At 41.1% G+C, this 13,874-nt stretch overlaps 1 protein-coding gene across 1 annotated transcript; it reads left to right on the forward strand.

The window, feature by feature from the left end:
- The first annotated feature begins 699 nt into the window (after positions 1-699).
- LOC143998004 (serine/threonine-protein kinase SBK1-like) lies at positions 700-13,241 on the forward strand. Its single transcript, XM_077493800.1, has 4 exons — positions 700-796; positions 11,318-11,494; positions 12,247-12,449; positions 12,849-13,241. Exons 1-4 carry the CDS (start codon positions 700-702, stop codon positions 13,239-13,241), a joined length of 870 nt encoding a protein of 289 aa, XP_077349926.1.
- The last annotated feature ends 633 nt before the right edge of the window (positions 13,242-13,874 follow it).

The following is a 13,874-nucleotide window of genomic DNA, read 5'->3' on the forward strand; positions in this document are numbered from 1 at the left end:
CACTGAAAGAACAAAAAAGTCCCTGCATTGGTGGTTTCACTGGAAGGACAAATGTCCTTCTGTCCGTGTTGTCACTGGAAGAAAAAAAAATTGTTCCTGCATTCATCATATGTGACACCAGTAAATTTAAGGTGGTGGAGTGGTAGAAAGCTGGAAATGGGGATGAAGATGACGGGAGTGGAGTGTGGGAAGCTGACAGGGGGATGACGATGACAGGGGGGATGAAGATGACGTGGGGCAGAGTAGTAAGAATCTGACATGGGGATGAAGATGATGGGGGATGAAGATGACAGAGCGGAGGAGTAGTAGCAAGCTGACAGGGGGGATGACGATGACAGTGGGGATGAAGATGATGGGGGCGGAGTGGTAGGAAGCTGACATGGGGGATGAAGATGATGGGGGCGGAGTGGTAGAAAGCTGACATGGGGGATGAAGATGATGGGGCGGAGTGGTAGAAAGCTGACATGGGGGATGAAGATGATGGGGGCGGAGTGGTAGGAAGCTGACAAGGGGGCTGAAGATGACAGGGGGGATGAAAATGATGGGGCGGAGTGGTAGGAAGCTGACATGGGGGATGAAGATGACATGGGGGATGAAGATGACATGAGGGATGAAGATGATGGGGGCGGAGTGGTAGGAGGCTGACATGGGGATGAAGAAGACATGGGGGATGAAGAAGACATGGGGGATGAAGATGACATGGGGGATGAAAAAGACATGGGGGATGAAAAAGACATGGGGGATGAAAAAGACATGGGGGATGAAAAAGACATGGGGGATGAAAAAGACATGGGGGGTGAAAAAGACATGGGGGATGAAAAAGACATGGGGGATGAAAAAGACATGGGGGATGAAAAAGACATGGGGGATGAAAAAGACATGGGGGATGAAAAAGACATGGGGGATGAAGATGACTGGGGATGAAGAGGACATGGGGGTGAAGATGACATGGGGGGTGAAGATGACATGGGGGGTGAAGATGACAGACAAAATCTGTGTAGAATAGCTATTAGGACATCTTTAAAGGTAGCCTGTTGGGGTTGAAATATGGGATCAGTCACCCCCCCTATAATTTGGGCAGAACAGTTCCCTTCACAAGTAAAGGTTGTGTGCTTACTTCTCCAGAGCTCTGTGCTTTCCTCTTTCTCTCCTTTTTAAATGCTGCAGCCTCTTTCGGGCTCTTCATCAATCACACACCGTGTGGGACAGTCCAAACAGCCAGGGACTGTGTGGGCTCCTCTGATCTGTTGTGGGTGGGACTGGACTGAGCCTGGAGGAGGGGATGACGTCATGTTGAGGCGAGCGGGGGGCCGTGCATGTGCTCAGCACCTCATTGGCTGACATGGCACCTGTCCTGGGCACACAGTGCCAGCGAGGTTGCAGTGATTGGCGGGGTCTGGCGGGCGGCCGCAACTCACCACCAATCTGAATAGTGCATAAAGACAGTGCTGCCCGGACAGGCCGTGGAGCCTGCACACTGAACATTGAGGCTGAGCACATTATGCTTAGGCTCACCACACACACAGTGAGTGACATTCCAGGCCATCAGAGTCACTCCGCACCAGGGGCGGAAGACAACATCCAGGGCCCCCGGACCAAATTAAGCAAGGGCCCCCTGTCAGGCCCTGCCCATGACCTGCCCCTGGCCCCGCTCCTTCATTTTGCATAAAGTACAACTTCTGCCTTTTTAAAAAAAAACACACTATTTAACAGAGTCTAATGGGACCTGGAGGGAGGTCTTTCTCTGACAATGTCCATTGGACAGTCTGTTAGAAAGTGTCCCCTCCAGGCCCCATTAGAGACTACAACAGAGTCTAATGGGACCTGGAGGGGGGTCTCTTTCTAACAGTGTGCATCAGAAAGTCTCTGTTAGAGAGCGAGACCACCTCCAGGACCCATTGGAGAATTCAAAAGAGTCTAATGGGACCTGGAGGGGGGGTCTCTCTAACAGAGACCCTTTCAGTGTCCATTGTAGAATCTGAGTCACCCCTTTAGGTCCAATTATAGACTGAAAAGGAGTATAATGGGACCTGGAGGGGGGCCTCTTTCTAATAGACTTAACAGTTAACACCTTCATTCACTCTGGTCCTCACGGGATCCCCTCCTTGTGCCATGACTCTCAGCCCTGCCCATAGGTGTGCGTGGCCTACTGTATTGGAGTGTGCACCTCAAAGCTCCAACATATATGCATTTGTGACATATTAACTGGCCTTGTCCCCACTCGTCATCCTAAAACAATGGGGGGGAGCACACAAGGGGACCTGGGCAGCAGAAAGAAAATGAACTGGGACAAGAGGGGTGGCATACATTGGTACCAATCCCCTGTATTTTCCCCGATGGGGTAGGTGCCAGGCAGATAACAGGCGGGCAGGCACAGCGGCTGCATATTATGGGCACAAAGCCTGCAATTGATGGAGCACAGTTGGCTGCATTTGCTGTGATTATAGGGGGTGTATGAAGAATGCATGGAGTGTGCTGTGAGTATATGGGGTGTATGAGGAATGCATGAAGTGTCCTGTGAGTATATGGGGTGTATGATGAATGCATGGGGTGTGCTGTGAGTATAGGGGGTGTATGAGGAATGCATGGAGTGTGCTGTGAGTATAGGGGGTGTATGAAGAATGCATGGAGTGTGCTGTGAGTATAGGGGGTGTATGAGGAATGCATGGAGTGTCCTGTGAGTATATGGGGTGTGGGGAATGCATGGAGTGTCCTGTGAGTATAGGGGGTGCATGAGGAATGCATGGAGTGTGCTGTGAGTATAGGGGGTGTATGAGGAATGCATGGAGTGTGCTGTGAGTATAGGGGCTGCATGAGGAATGCATGGAGTGTGCTGTGAGTATAGGGGGTGTATGAGGAATGCATGGAGTGTGCTGTGAGTATAGGGGGTGTATGAGGAATGCATGGAGTGTCCTGTGAGTATAGGGGGTGTATGAGGAATGCATGGAGTGTGCTGTGAGTATAGGGGATGTATGAGGAATGCATGGAGTGTGCTGTGAGTATAGGGGGTGTATGAGGAATGCATGGAGTGTCCTGTGAGTATAGGGGGTGTATGAGGAATGCATGGAGTGTCCTGTGAGTATAAGGGGTGTATGAGGAATGCATGGAGTGTGCTGTGAGTATAGGGGGTGTATGAGGAATGCATGGAGTGTGCTGTGAGTATAGGGGGTGTATGAGGAATGCATGGAGTATGCTGTGAGTATAGGGGGTGTATGAGGAATGCATGGAGTGTGCTGTGAGTATAGGGGGTGTATGAGGAATGCATGGAGTGTGCTGTGAGTATAGGGGGTGTATGAGGAATGCATGGAGTGTGCTGTGAGTATAGTGGGTGTGGTGAATGCATTGAGTGTCTTTATATCTATATCTATATATATATATATATATATATATATATATATATATATATATATATATATATATGTCTTTTTAGATCATTTTCTGCTGTTTTTAAAAAAAAATATATTTTTTTTTTAAGGGGGTGGGGGTTGGGCTTGCCCAGGGCACAGTATAGTCTAGCATTGGATCTGTTTGGGTACTGTAAATCAGGCACTCCTGATCTGGGGGGCAGTCTAATGATTGCAGTGCCCAAGGCAAATCAGAGTGCCAAGATCACAGGGCAGAATTCCTCTAGCAGCAGATCAGGCTGCCTGCTGCTGACATAAATCAAATGACAGGACCACAGAGTGGAGTTTCCCTCCCCCTCCCCAGGCTCAGCAACAGCTCCCTTATAAAAACAACAGCCATCATGAATCCTAATTCCTCCTCTTCACCACAGCCAGCCTGCACAACAGGGAACCCCCTCCCCCTCTCCCCTCCCCCTCCTGCCAGATGACGAGCACTGCAGACTCAGTCAGCTCTATGCCTACAGCAGCTCTGCTCCCTCCCCCACGGTCTAGCAAGGAAACAGCTCAGCAGTCATCATCTTACCTTCCTTGCTTCTGGGCTCTCACTCTTTCTGCTACACCCTCTCTTCTCTCTTCCGCGCGCCAGATGCAGAGGCACCATGTGACACAGGGGGGGGCTTTTAAAAGGTAGCACCTCTGCACAACATTCTGAATCAATCCGCCCCCCTCTCAGCCGGGACTAACTAAACATCAGCGGCTTATGCGGCTGTATCCCTCCTCTACAAAAAAAAGAGTCCCCAGCCAAGTAGCAGACAGGATTCACAGCAGGTACAATATTATTTAAAATAAATAATGTGAATTGTATGGCAATACCTCAGTGCAATTTTTGAGGGTGCTATGAGGTGCCACCCCTGTGGGCCACTCATGGGGCCCCCTTAACTACGGGCCCTCGGTCCACGCCGAGTGACTGACTGGTCAGTCAGCCCCTGCTCCGCACTATTTCAGCAGAGCTGCGCCGGCCCCCCAGCCTGGCAAACTGATCCGGGCTGGCCTGCACCCTCCCAGCTAGGCTAGGCAGCAGTGCTCCCTAGGTGACAGGCTGTCACTGGAGCCGGCCCACTGAGCCATCGTCCCACCGGGAAACTCCCGGTAGTCCCGATGGCCAGTCCATGCCTGGGTTTAGCTCAGTTAGTTGTAGGGACCAGAGTTTGATTCACTACTATCATGTGGTAAAGAAAACAAATCAAAGGATTATTACTTTTTTAATGTATTGTTGGTGAAGGTCTCTATCCCTTTGTGTATTGCATTATTGACTAGGATTGTATATTCTAGGGCTATTTTCCAAATGACACAAAACACCTATATAGCCAGTGTCTGTAACCCTTTAAATGTATTAATATTTCATATATAATTATAACATTATTCTATAGAAACATTGTCCTTGAGAACTGAGCATTTCAATATCTTGGTCTAACACTATTTCTTGAATTATTTTAGATGAAAAGTCTGGACTATCCCAGATGGGTGAACAAGACTACTGCCTAGTTCATCGGGGTGTAATTTGTACATATATGAAAAGTTACCCCTCCTGTGCACTAGGTGGTGCTCTTGATTTTTCTCTGTACAGAAAAATACATATTGATGCTGCCAGAAATCCGGGGAGCCACTAAATTCCTGTTTGAACTAACAACACTTTTACTGCTGTACATAAATTACAAGCAATGCTGTCAGCCAGGATTAGAAGGACATGCTGTGCTCTGTAATATGGGAAGATACTGTATATTAGTAAGTCTTCCACTTTGCCATACTATATGTCTTGCAGGAATTGGGTTCATCATCAGTGACTCTGTATTTATCTTTCTCTCCCCCTCCCCCTAGCTCTCTCTTCTCCCTCCCCTTTCTCTCCCCTCTCCATTTCCTTTCTCTCTAAGCTTCCCCTCTTGTTTCATCTCTCAATCTCTTGTTATCCCTTTCTCTTTCTCTCTCTCATTTTCTCTCTGGCATTCTCTCTCTCTCCATCCCTTTTCTCTCTGTTCTCTTCCCCTTTAGTTTCTCTCTCTCGTTCTCTCTCTTCCATTCTCTCTCTCTCTCTCTCTCTCTCACCATCCCCTCCTAGCTCTTTCTTGACCCTCCCCTTTCTTCCCCTCTTGTTTTTCTCTCTCTCTCATTCTCTTGTTCTCTCTTTCTCCATTTCTCATTCTCTCTCTCATTCTATTTATCTCTCTCTCTCTCTCTCTCATTCTCTCTTTCTCTTGCCATCCCTCCGAGCTCTCTTCTACCTCCCCTTTCTTCCCTTCTTGTCTCTGTCTCTCTCTCTCGCCATTCCCTCCTAGCTCTCTCTTCGCACTCCCCTCTCTCTCTCTCTCTCTCTCCTCTCCATCCCTTTTCTCTCTCTTCTCTTCCCCTCTTTTGATCCTCTAGTATCTACTTTTTAAACTGATTAAATTTGTTATGCTCAATTTAATTTTTATTTTAAATAAAGTCCTTTTTTTACAATAAACCTATTGGTGTTTAATGTTACTGGAAATAAGACATAATGATATAAAATAACCAGCGAGAACCTACAGCTGATGTTATAATGAGATGGTTTTCTTAATAAATTATCTGGTTAGTACTCACTCGTGTATTCACTATTCTAAAATTCTAAGTTATTTAAATAGAAAAATCTTGTAAAAAAAAAATCAAATTTTCCATTTTATAGTAAATATGGTAGAAAGTTTAATTTTAAAACTCACTGTCATACCCTCAAAACTCCTCTCCTGTACATACTGCCCACTGTCATAAAACACATTTTCCAGTTAATATGCTGGAGAGTTTAAATCTTTACTGGGTTTTAAAATTACACTTCCACCATATTATCTATAAAATTGGGCTTATTTATAGAGATTCATCTCCAAACATCCTGATCTTTTCTTCACCACATGGTGGGTCACTGATCTAGAACAAGCCAAGTGGAAAATATCATACGGACATCATTTTTTATTTTGAGACAAATCTTTGTTTGCACTGCAAATACCTTCCACAATGGATCCCTAAGATTCATCCATAGGTTGCTAAAGAGTTATTGAGCAAGGAGCATTTCCGGCCTCCTTGATGAGTTCAGACTCACATCAATGATCTTTTTAGTTATTTCTAAGAAGAAATTCTTTCCACTGACAAGAAATCTAAGGAAAATTATTTTTGCCTGATCATCAGACTGCTGTAATGACCAGTATAAATAATATATCTTACATGTGTAATTATTAGTTAGGTTTTCTGGGTCCTAAAAGTTATTTCAAGGGTTAGTCCATGTTCAAAAGGTTTGCAAAAGGAATTAAAATGCTCAGCTTGAACTGGTCCCAAGCATAGGCTCTTGCCATAATGTCTAAGTATGTACATCATATTTATTTATTACGGCAGACTTACCTCACACAGTTCCCTGGTCTAGTGTTCTGATGTCTGTTATATCCTAGTCATTATATTGCCTTCTTATAATGGACTTTTTGTCCCCTGTTGTGATGTTTATGTCATCAGGGAAGCCTACTGCATTGAGGTGACGTTTATGATAAGCACCTGAAATCTGAAAATGATTGAAAAATATAAAACAGTAACTATGTAAAAATGTGGGTAAATGTAATACTACAGCTAAGATTATGTTATTCACTAAAATACACAGCTTTGTTCATACACTGACAATGTCTATATGCGGAATTTAGAGAGAACGTTCACACCCAAGACAGAACTAATCATCTGAATGGTGATGGCCTTGTGAATTGATATGTTAAAGAGGAGAATACCTGGCTGAGGTGTGACTTCCGATACTGTTTCCATCACAATGACCATGTTTATAGAAGCCAACCTCCATTGTTAGGAGTGGTGGGGCCTCCAGCTGTGGTCTTCAGGGAAAGCCAAATTTGTATGATTCACTCTGTATAGGGTGGGAAACAATGGCTTAAATTGAAAATCTTTGCAGAAGAAAATAAAACTATTACACCTAATAAATCCCAACTATTATAACTTGCACTGATAAGATTTTCTATGACCTCTCTATGTGGTAAACATCAAGAGTCACAGGTCTTCATAAACACTTGCTCTTGTACACTGAAATCCTCACACTTCCATGGGGAAAGAAAGAAACAAACCACTGAGATAAAAAACTTTGAGATTATTAACAAATCTTGGCAAACCTAAAGTGTTGCCTATCCAAATACTTTAATTTTAAAACCCAGTAAAGATTTAAAGTATTTGGATAGGCGCCACTTTAGGTTTGGCAAGATTTGTTAATAATCTCAAAGTTTTATCTCAGTGTTTTTTTTTCTTTCTTTCTTTCCCCCATGGACGTGTGAGGATTTCAGTGTACAAGAGCAAGTGTTTATGAAGACCTGTGACTCTTGATGTCTACCACATAGAGAGGTCATCATAGAAAATCTTATCATTGCAAGTTATAATAGTTGGGTTTTATATTAGGTGTAATAGTTTTATTTTATGTTTATGACAACTTCTGCAAAGATTTTAATTTTAAGCTGTTGTGTCCCTCCCTATACTGAGATAATCGTACAAATTTGGCATCCCCTGAGGGATACAGCTGGATGCTTCATCACTCCTAACAATGGAGGTTGGCTTCCATAAACATGGCCATTGTGATGAAAACGGTATCGGCAGTCACACCTCAGTCAGGTATTCTACTTCCTCTTTAACATATCAATTCACAAGCCCATCACCATTCAGATTATTAGTTCTGTCTTGGGTGTGAAAGTTCTCTCTAAATTCCGCATATAGATAGACATTGTCAATGTATGAACACAGCTAAAGTGTATTTTAGTGATTAACAACAACTGACATAAAGTCCAGTATAAGAAGGCAATATAATAACTGGAATATAACAGACATCACAACACTAGAGCAGGGAACTGTGTGAGCCAATTCTGACGTAACATATAAATATGATATACATACTTGCACATTATAGCAAGAGCACTGGGGACCCCTTATAATTTGGTCCACTTCAAGCTGAGCATTTTCATTCCTTTCTCAACCTTTTCAACATGGACTAACCCTTGAAATAACTTTCAGGTCTGAGAAAACCCAACTAATAATTACAAATGTAAGATATAAGATTTCTACTTGTCATTACATCAGTGTGATGATCAGGCAAAAATATTTATCCTTAGATTTCTTCTCAGTGAGAAGAATCTCTCCTCACCAATAGCTAAAAAGATCATTGATGTGAGTCTGAACTCATCAAGGAGGCAGACAATGCTCCTTGTTCAATAAACCTTTAGCAACCTCTGGATGAGTCTTAAGGATCCATTTTGGAAGGTATTTGCAGTGCAAGCCAAAGATTTGTCTCAAAACTTGGTTTGTCGTTCACTGAGAACATCAGTATGATATTTTCCATTACTCGATATACACATGGATTGTTCTAGATCAGTGACCCACCATGTAGTGAAGAGATGATCAGGATGTTTGTAGATGAAATCTCAAGAAATAAGCCCAGACATGGCAGCTCCAAATATTCCTTTTAATTCTCTGGCACTCACTTTTTAAGGTTTGGCAAGATTTTTTTTTATATTTTTTGTGCTCATTTAATTTTATTTTCAATAAAATCCTTTTTAGAATAAACACATCAGCAAGAACCTACAGCTGAAGTTATAATGAGATGTTTTTTCTTTATAAATTATCTGGTTAATACTCACTCTTTTATTCATTATTCTAAACAAATTTTCCATTTTATAGTTAAAGTTGGTGGAAAGTTTAATTTTAAAATTCAGTAAAGTTATAAAGTTTTTGAGATTATTATCAAGTCTTGCCAAAACTAAAGTGGTACCTATCCAAAGTTTTTTCTCAGTGGTTTGTTCCTTTCTTTCCCCAGGGACATGTGAGGATCTGGCATCTACTTTTCAAGCTGATTACATTTTTATGCTCAAATACATTTTATTTTAAATAAAGTAATTTTTACAATGAACCCATTGGTTTACAATGTTCCTGGAAATAAGACAATGATATAAATGAAATAGCAAGAACTTACAGCCAATGTTACAATGATATTTTTTAAGTTTTTTCTTAATAAATTATCTGGTTAGTGTTCACTTTTCATTATTCAAAAATTCTAAGTTATTCTGTAAAAAAAATATATATTATAAAATAACTATAAAATTGGAAATTTGTTTTATGTTAGAAAGTTTCATTTTAAAACTCAGTAAAGTTTAAAAGTATTAGGATTAAACATGCTGAAACCCAATCACCTATTCTCTAGAAAACCTGTTTATATGCAAATCAGCAAGAACAATGCGGGGTTATTTACACAACATTTCCATTAGAAGTCACCCAATGGAAAGCCTTCATTCTCTGCCTTCCCGCCCATCTCCCTTGTATAAAGCGGGTCAGTCCCTCCTCTGATTAGTAAATCTACTTCAAGAGATACCGGTATACTCATCTGTTACAGCCTAGCTGGAGATTTGGTGACGTTGTCTGGCTGTTGATCTGCAGTGGAATTTAATAATTTGAGAAACAAATCCGACTTTATCACCGCTGAAAACCCACCACAATAAGGTAAGGTCACTTTCATTTAGCCAATCGGTGGATCTTTATTATTTAATGAACATTCTGATAATAATACCACAGAGGTTTACGTGATATAGATATAAAAGCCTATATATGAACAACTTAGAAAAGGGGCAATAAGTGGGGGTTCAGGAAAGGATAATATGTAATACAATGTATACAGAAGACAGGATAGACATTGGAGGGTTGCCATGATCGTTCTGATGAAAAAGTTGTTTATAATACAGGATATGTAATAAAAGTTAAGGCAGTAATTTGTGTGATAGCCACCCAAACATATGTTTCATTTTGTATAAGTAATGTAAAATTTTATCTAAATCTTATAGTACAAGTATATTCCAATCTGTACAAAAATCAATTGACTGAACAGTGTTGGATTCTTTGCTATGAAAGATTCCCTCTCACCAAAACCAGAGTACAACATTTTACATAATGCTGTCACTAAGCATTGCCTTCAGTTCATTTCATGGAGTCTGTCAGTCTGATGCTATGAGGTCTTGAGAACATAAAGATGACATTGAGCAGGAAAATGCCTTGAAAATGTTTTTTAAGGTTCCTGGAAAGTGATGTGACAATTGAGTGTTTGGATGTTATGGCATCACTTAGGGTCATTGTGGGTCTTCACAGATTTGGGGAGAATGTTTTAGGGGAGAGTTACTAATATCTTCTGATGACCTTTAGCATGGCCTCTGCTGTCTTGTAATAGCTACAAAAGGTGAGGCAAACATTTTTCATATTTTACATGATGGCTCTGATTTAAATGACACTTCTTACCTGGCTGAGCTCTGTTTATCCCCCTGACTTTATTTAATGAAACTGGAAATTTGGCTGGTAAAAAGAAAGCAGAGTATCTCTTGTAGTTCTTCCATATGGAATGTTTAATCTTTTCCATTCAGCATCTGCCAGAGAAATGAGCATCAGTAAGCTGCTACTGGCAGCAGATATACCTTTCCATTAATATTGGCCAATGTTTATTACATTCCCTTCCCAAAGGATACTTGAGCAATAAATTCATTTTTTGACCCCCCAGTTTCTGAGCACACACAGCTGAACTGGTAACTATTACATATATCCCGGAACTTATTTATATATTGCTATATGTCTTGGCTTTTCCATTTGCTTTTGTACTTGATCAACTCATACCATTGCATGATAATGTTCTTGGATATACAGTACATAGATTGCTGGCTTTCCATATTCAGGTTCTTTAAATGTTCTCCATAAATGTATGTTTTTGTGTTCAAGCTCTCACATTCATGCCCAAACCTTATTCCCATGTCATATAGATGTAGATGTGGAGGTCTATTGAGCCTTATATATTTATAGGTGTATAACTGAGGGTAACAGTATTCATATTTGACACATTTCTGTGGTTTCTCTTCAGAGATTTGTTTTCTGACTAATAATATAACAAGTTTTTCTTTTTTTAGCCCTCCAGAGCACCATGGCCTCCGTTTCACATGATATGGTACGTCTTCTGGATAGAATGGTCTCCTTAAATTCACAAAGACTAAAGAAGATAGACCTACAGGAGAACGTCCTTGTTGTGAAGGAACTTGGAAAAGGTGGCTTTGGAAAAGTATTCTTGGCAAACGACAGGAAAACAGGTCAGTGAAATAAGCCATTAAAACTTTCAATATCCCCTACAAATATTTATGTACAGTATATGCATGTAAATTTGATCTGCAAGATGGGCTTTCTCCAAGAGGTTATTAATTGTAGACTTACTAAAAGATAAAAAAAAAAAAGTAAAGTAGAAGTCAACGTGCAACACTACTAATGAAGAATGGCAGCTACAGTATTTGCAGTGAACAAATATAATCCAATTATAGAATTTCTTACAGCCCTATAAATATAAAGTTTTAAAACACATTATATAAGTTGGCAAGATGTTTTAGAGAACTAAGCATTGGGTTCATTCTTGGGAGTAGCTATGCAAATACCAAAATACCTGGGTACATATCTGTCTGGAGGAGTGGGCGTTCCTAGACAGGCTGTATTTGCATTCAGACGGCCCGATAATGATCACATATGATGCCGGGACTATATGATTAAGAGCAGAAATCCAATGAATGAAAGAAACGGGTGAGGGACAATCAGGCTGGGGAGGATATGATATTAAAAATGATGGTTGTCCAATAGCCAAAAATTAAGGTGGACTCTATCTGACTTGCTGAAGCTTCCAATGCACATTTTGAGAATCTCACAGTTTGCAATGTTCAGCTTTAAATGAAGCATAATGCATTCACAATCTGGGAGCAGCAGTTTTTATTAGAGTTATTTTCAAGTTGAAACATTCATAAATGACCACCTTAAAACGTCCAATTCTCTAACTAAAGTAAACTTCTTTTTCACACAGGTCAAAAAATAGCATTGAAGATCCTAGATAAAAACCAAACCAGTCAGCAGTCTTTCCTCCGGGAGTTCAGTATTTCATACTTACTTTCAGTTCATCCCAACATCATCAGATGCTATGACGCTGCCATCACCCCCACCGACCACTTTGTATTTGCTCAGGAACTGGCACCTCTTGGCGATCTGCTGTCCCTGATCACACCAGATGTAAGTATTTAAGATGTATGTATGGTGAATTGTTTTTTCTTAGGTTTGTATAGGAGTTAAGAAGAGTTCAAACTCCTGTCAATTTATTAAATGCTTTCTGTGTCCTTTTGGAAAGATTTCCCTTCACTTTTCCCCCACCTTTCCCAGAGATGCAACAGGAAGTGAGAGGAAACCTTCTTAGTTGACATGAGTAGAGGTGTCCATCTTGAAAGATTACACTTATCTTTTGTACTCCTACTTGTTTTAAGCATGTACATACATATGGCAAAATAATCCATCCCTAGTCTAAAACTAAAAATGTTATATATATATATATATATATAATTTCATTGTTTCTGTTACATTTTCTGTATTTCTCAATTCTGGATAAGTATTCTGAATTTCTTTATTTTTATTTAGGTGGGAATTCCAGAAGACGCAGTTAAGAGGTGTGCTGAGCAAATCTCCAGTGCTCTGGAATTCGTAGCAGAGAAAGGACTGGTACATATGGACATGAAGCCAGACAACATTTTAGTGTTTGACCAGGACTGCCATTCTATTAAGATCACAGACTTTGGCCTTGCTAAGGTCAAAGGGACAGTGATTGCAGGAAAGTGTGGCACCGGGTCCTACATGGCTCCAGAAGTGTGTGAAGTTGACAGTTCAGTTGGCCTGGTTGTGGATGGAAGCCTTGATGTGTGGGCATTTGGAGTAGTCATCTATTATCTACTTACAGGGGAGCTTCCATGGGAGGATGCCATTCTCGATGATAGAAAATATAAACATTTTGTTGAATGGCAAAGCAATTTCTAGATGCACAATACTCCTGAAGCATTGACCAAGGTTGGTTCGGGGATATGGTGGATGTTTAGCGATCTTTTGGCCATTGACTCTACTAAAAGATGTCAACCTATGGAAGTCCTGAAATATGTGAGTGAAAGGTGGAAAGCAGAAACCAGAAACCATGACACAAGAGGATGAGGATCCCATAGAAAGCTATTCTTCTGTGCAATCTGATGAACCCTTTTGTCAGGCTTCCCATCTGAACAACTGACAAGCTAGTGAGTCCATCATGTCAAACTTAAGCTCCAAGTCTAGCCATTTGGTCATAGACACTTCTGTATCCCAATCTGAGATGACTCCAGAGCCACAGAAAGATGACATGGCAGAGGCTCAAATCATGTTTGATGATGAGTTCTCTTTACATGTTGGTGCAGAAGTTGAGATTGAATGAATGAAAATTGGTAGGTGATGGGGCATCAAAAAGAACATCACATGCTCAACTTTGTCAGGTATGTGACTTTCTTGTGAAAATTAGGGGGTCATAAGATTCTATCTGTATTTTGTAGCAGTTAACTCCACAATTTCTTATTGTTAGGACCATGTCACACTAACAGTTTGTAGTCATTTCTCTTTGCATTGCCATTTCCACCACTGGCTTTACTT

This window comes from Lithobates pipiens, unplaced genomic scaffold (genome assembly GCF_037356315.1).
Source record: "Lithobates pipiens isolate NorthernLeopardFrog02 unplaced genomic scaffold, aLitPip1_a1.2 Scaffold_19, whole genome shotgun sequence".
Lineage (NCBI taxonomy): Eukaryota > Metazoa > Chordata > Amphibia > Anura > Ranidae > Lithobates > Lithobates pipiens.

Coding starts and splice junctions, on each gene's coding strand:
- LOC143998004 (XM_077493800.1), top strand. CDS start 700: ATGGGGGATGAAAAAGACATGGGGGATGAAAAAGACATGGGGGATGAA. Junction 11,495..12,246: donor GGCAAACGACAGGAAAACAG/GTCAGTGAAATA, acceptor TTTTTCACACAG/GTCAAAAAATAGCATTGAAG. Junction 12,450..12,848: donor TGTCCCTGATCACACCAGAT/GTAAGTATTTAA, acceptor ATTTTTATTTAG/GTGGGAATTCCAGAAGACGC.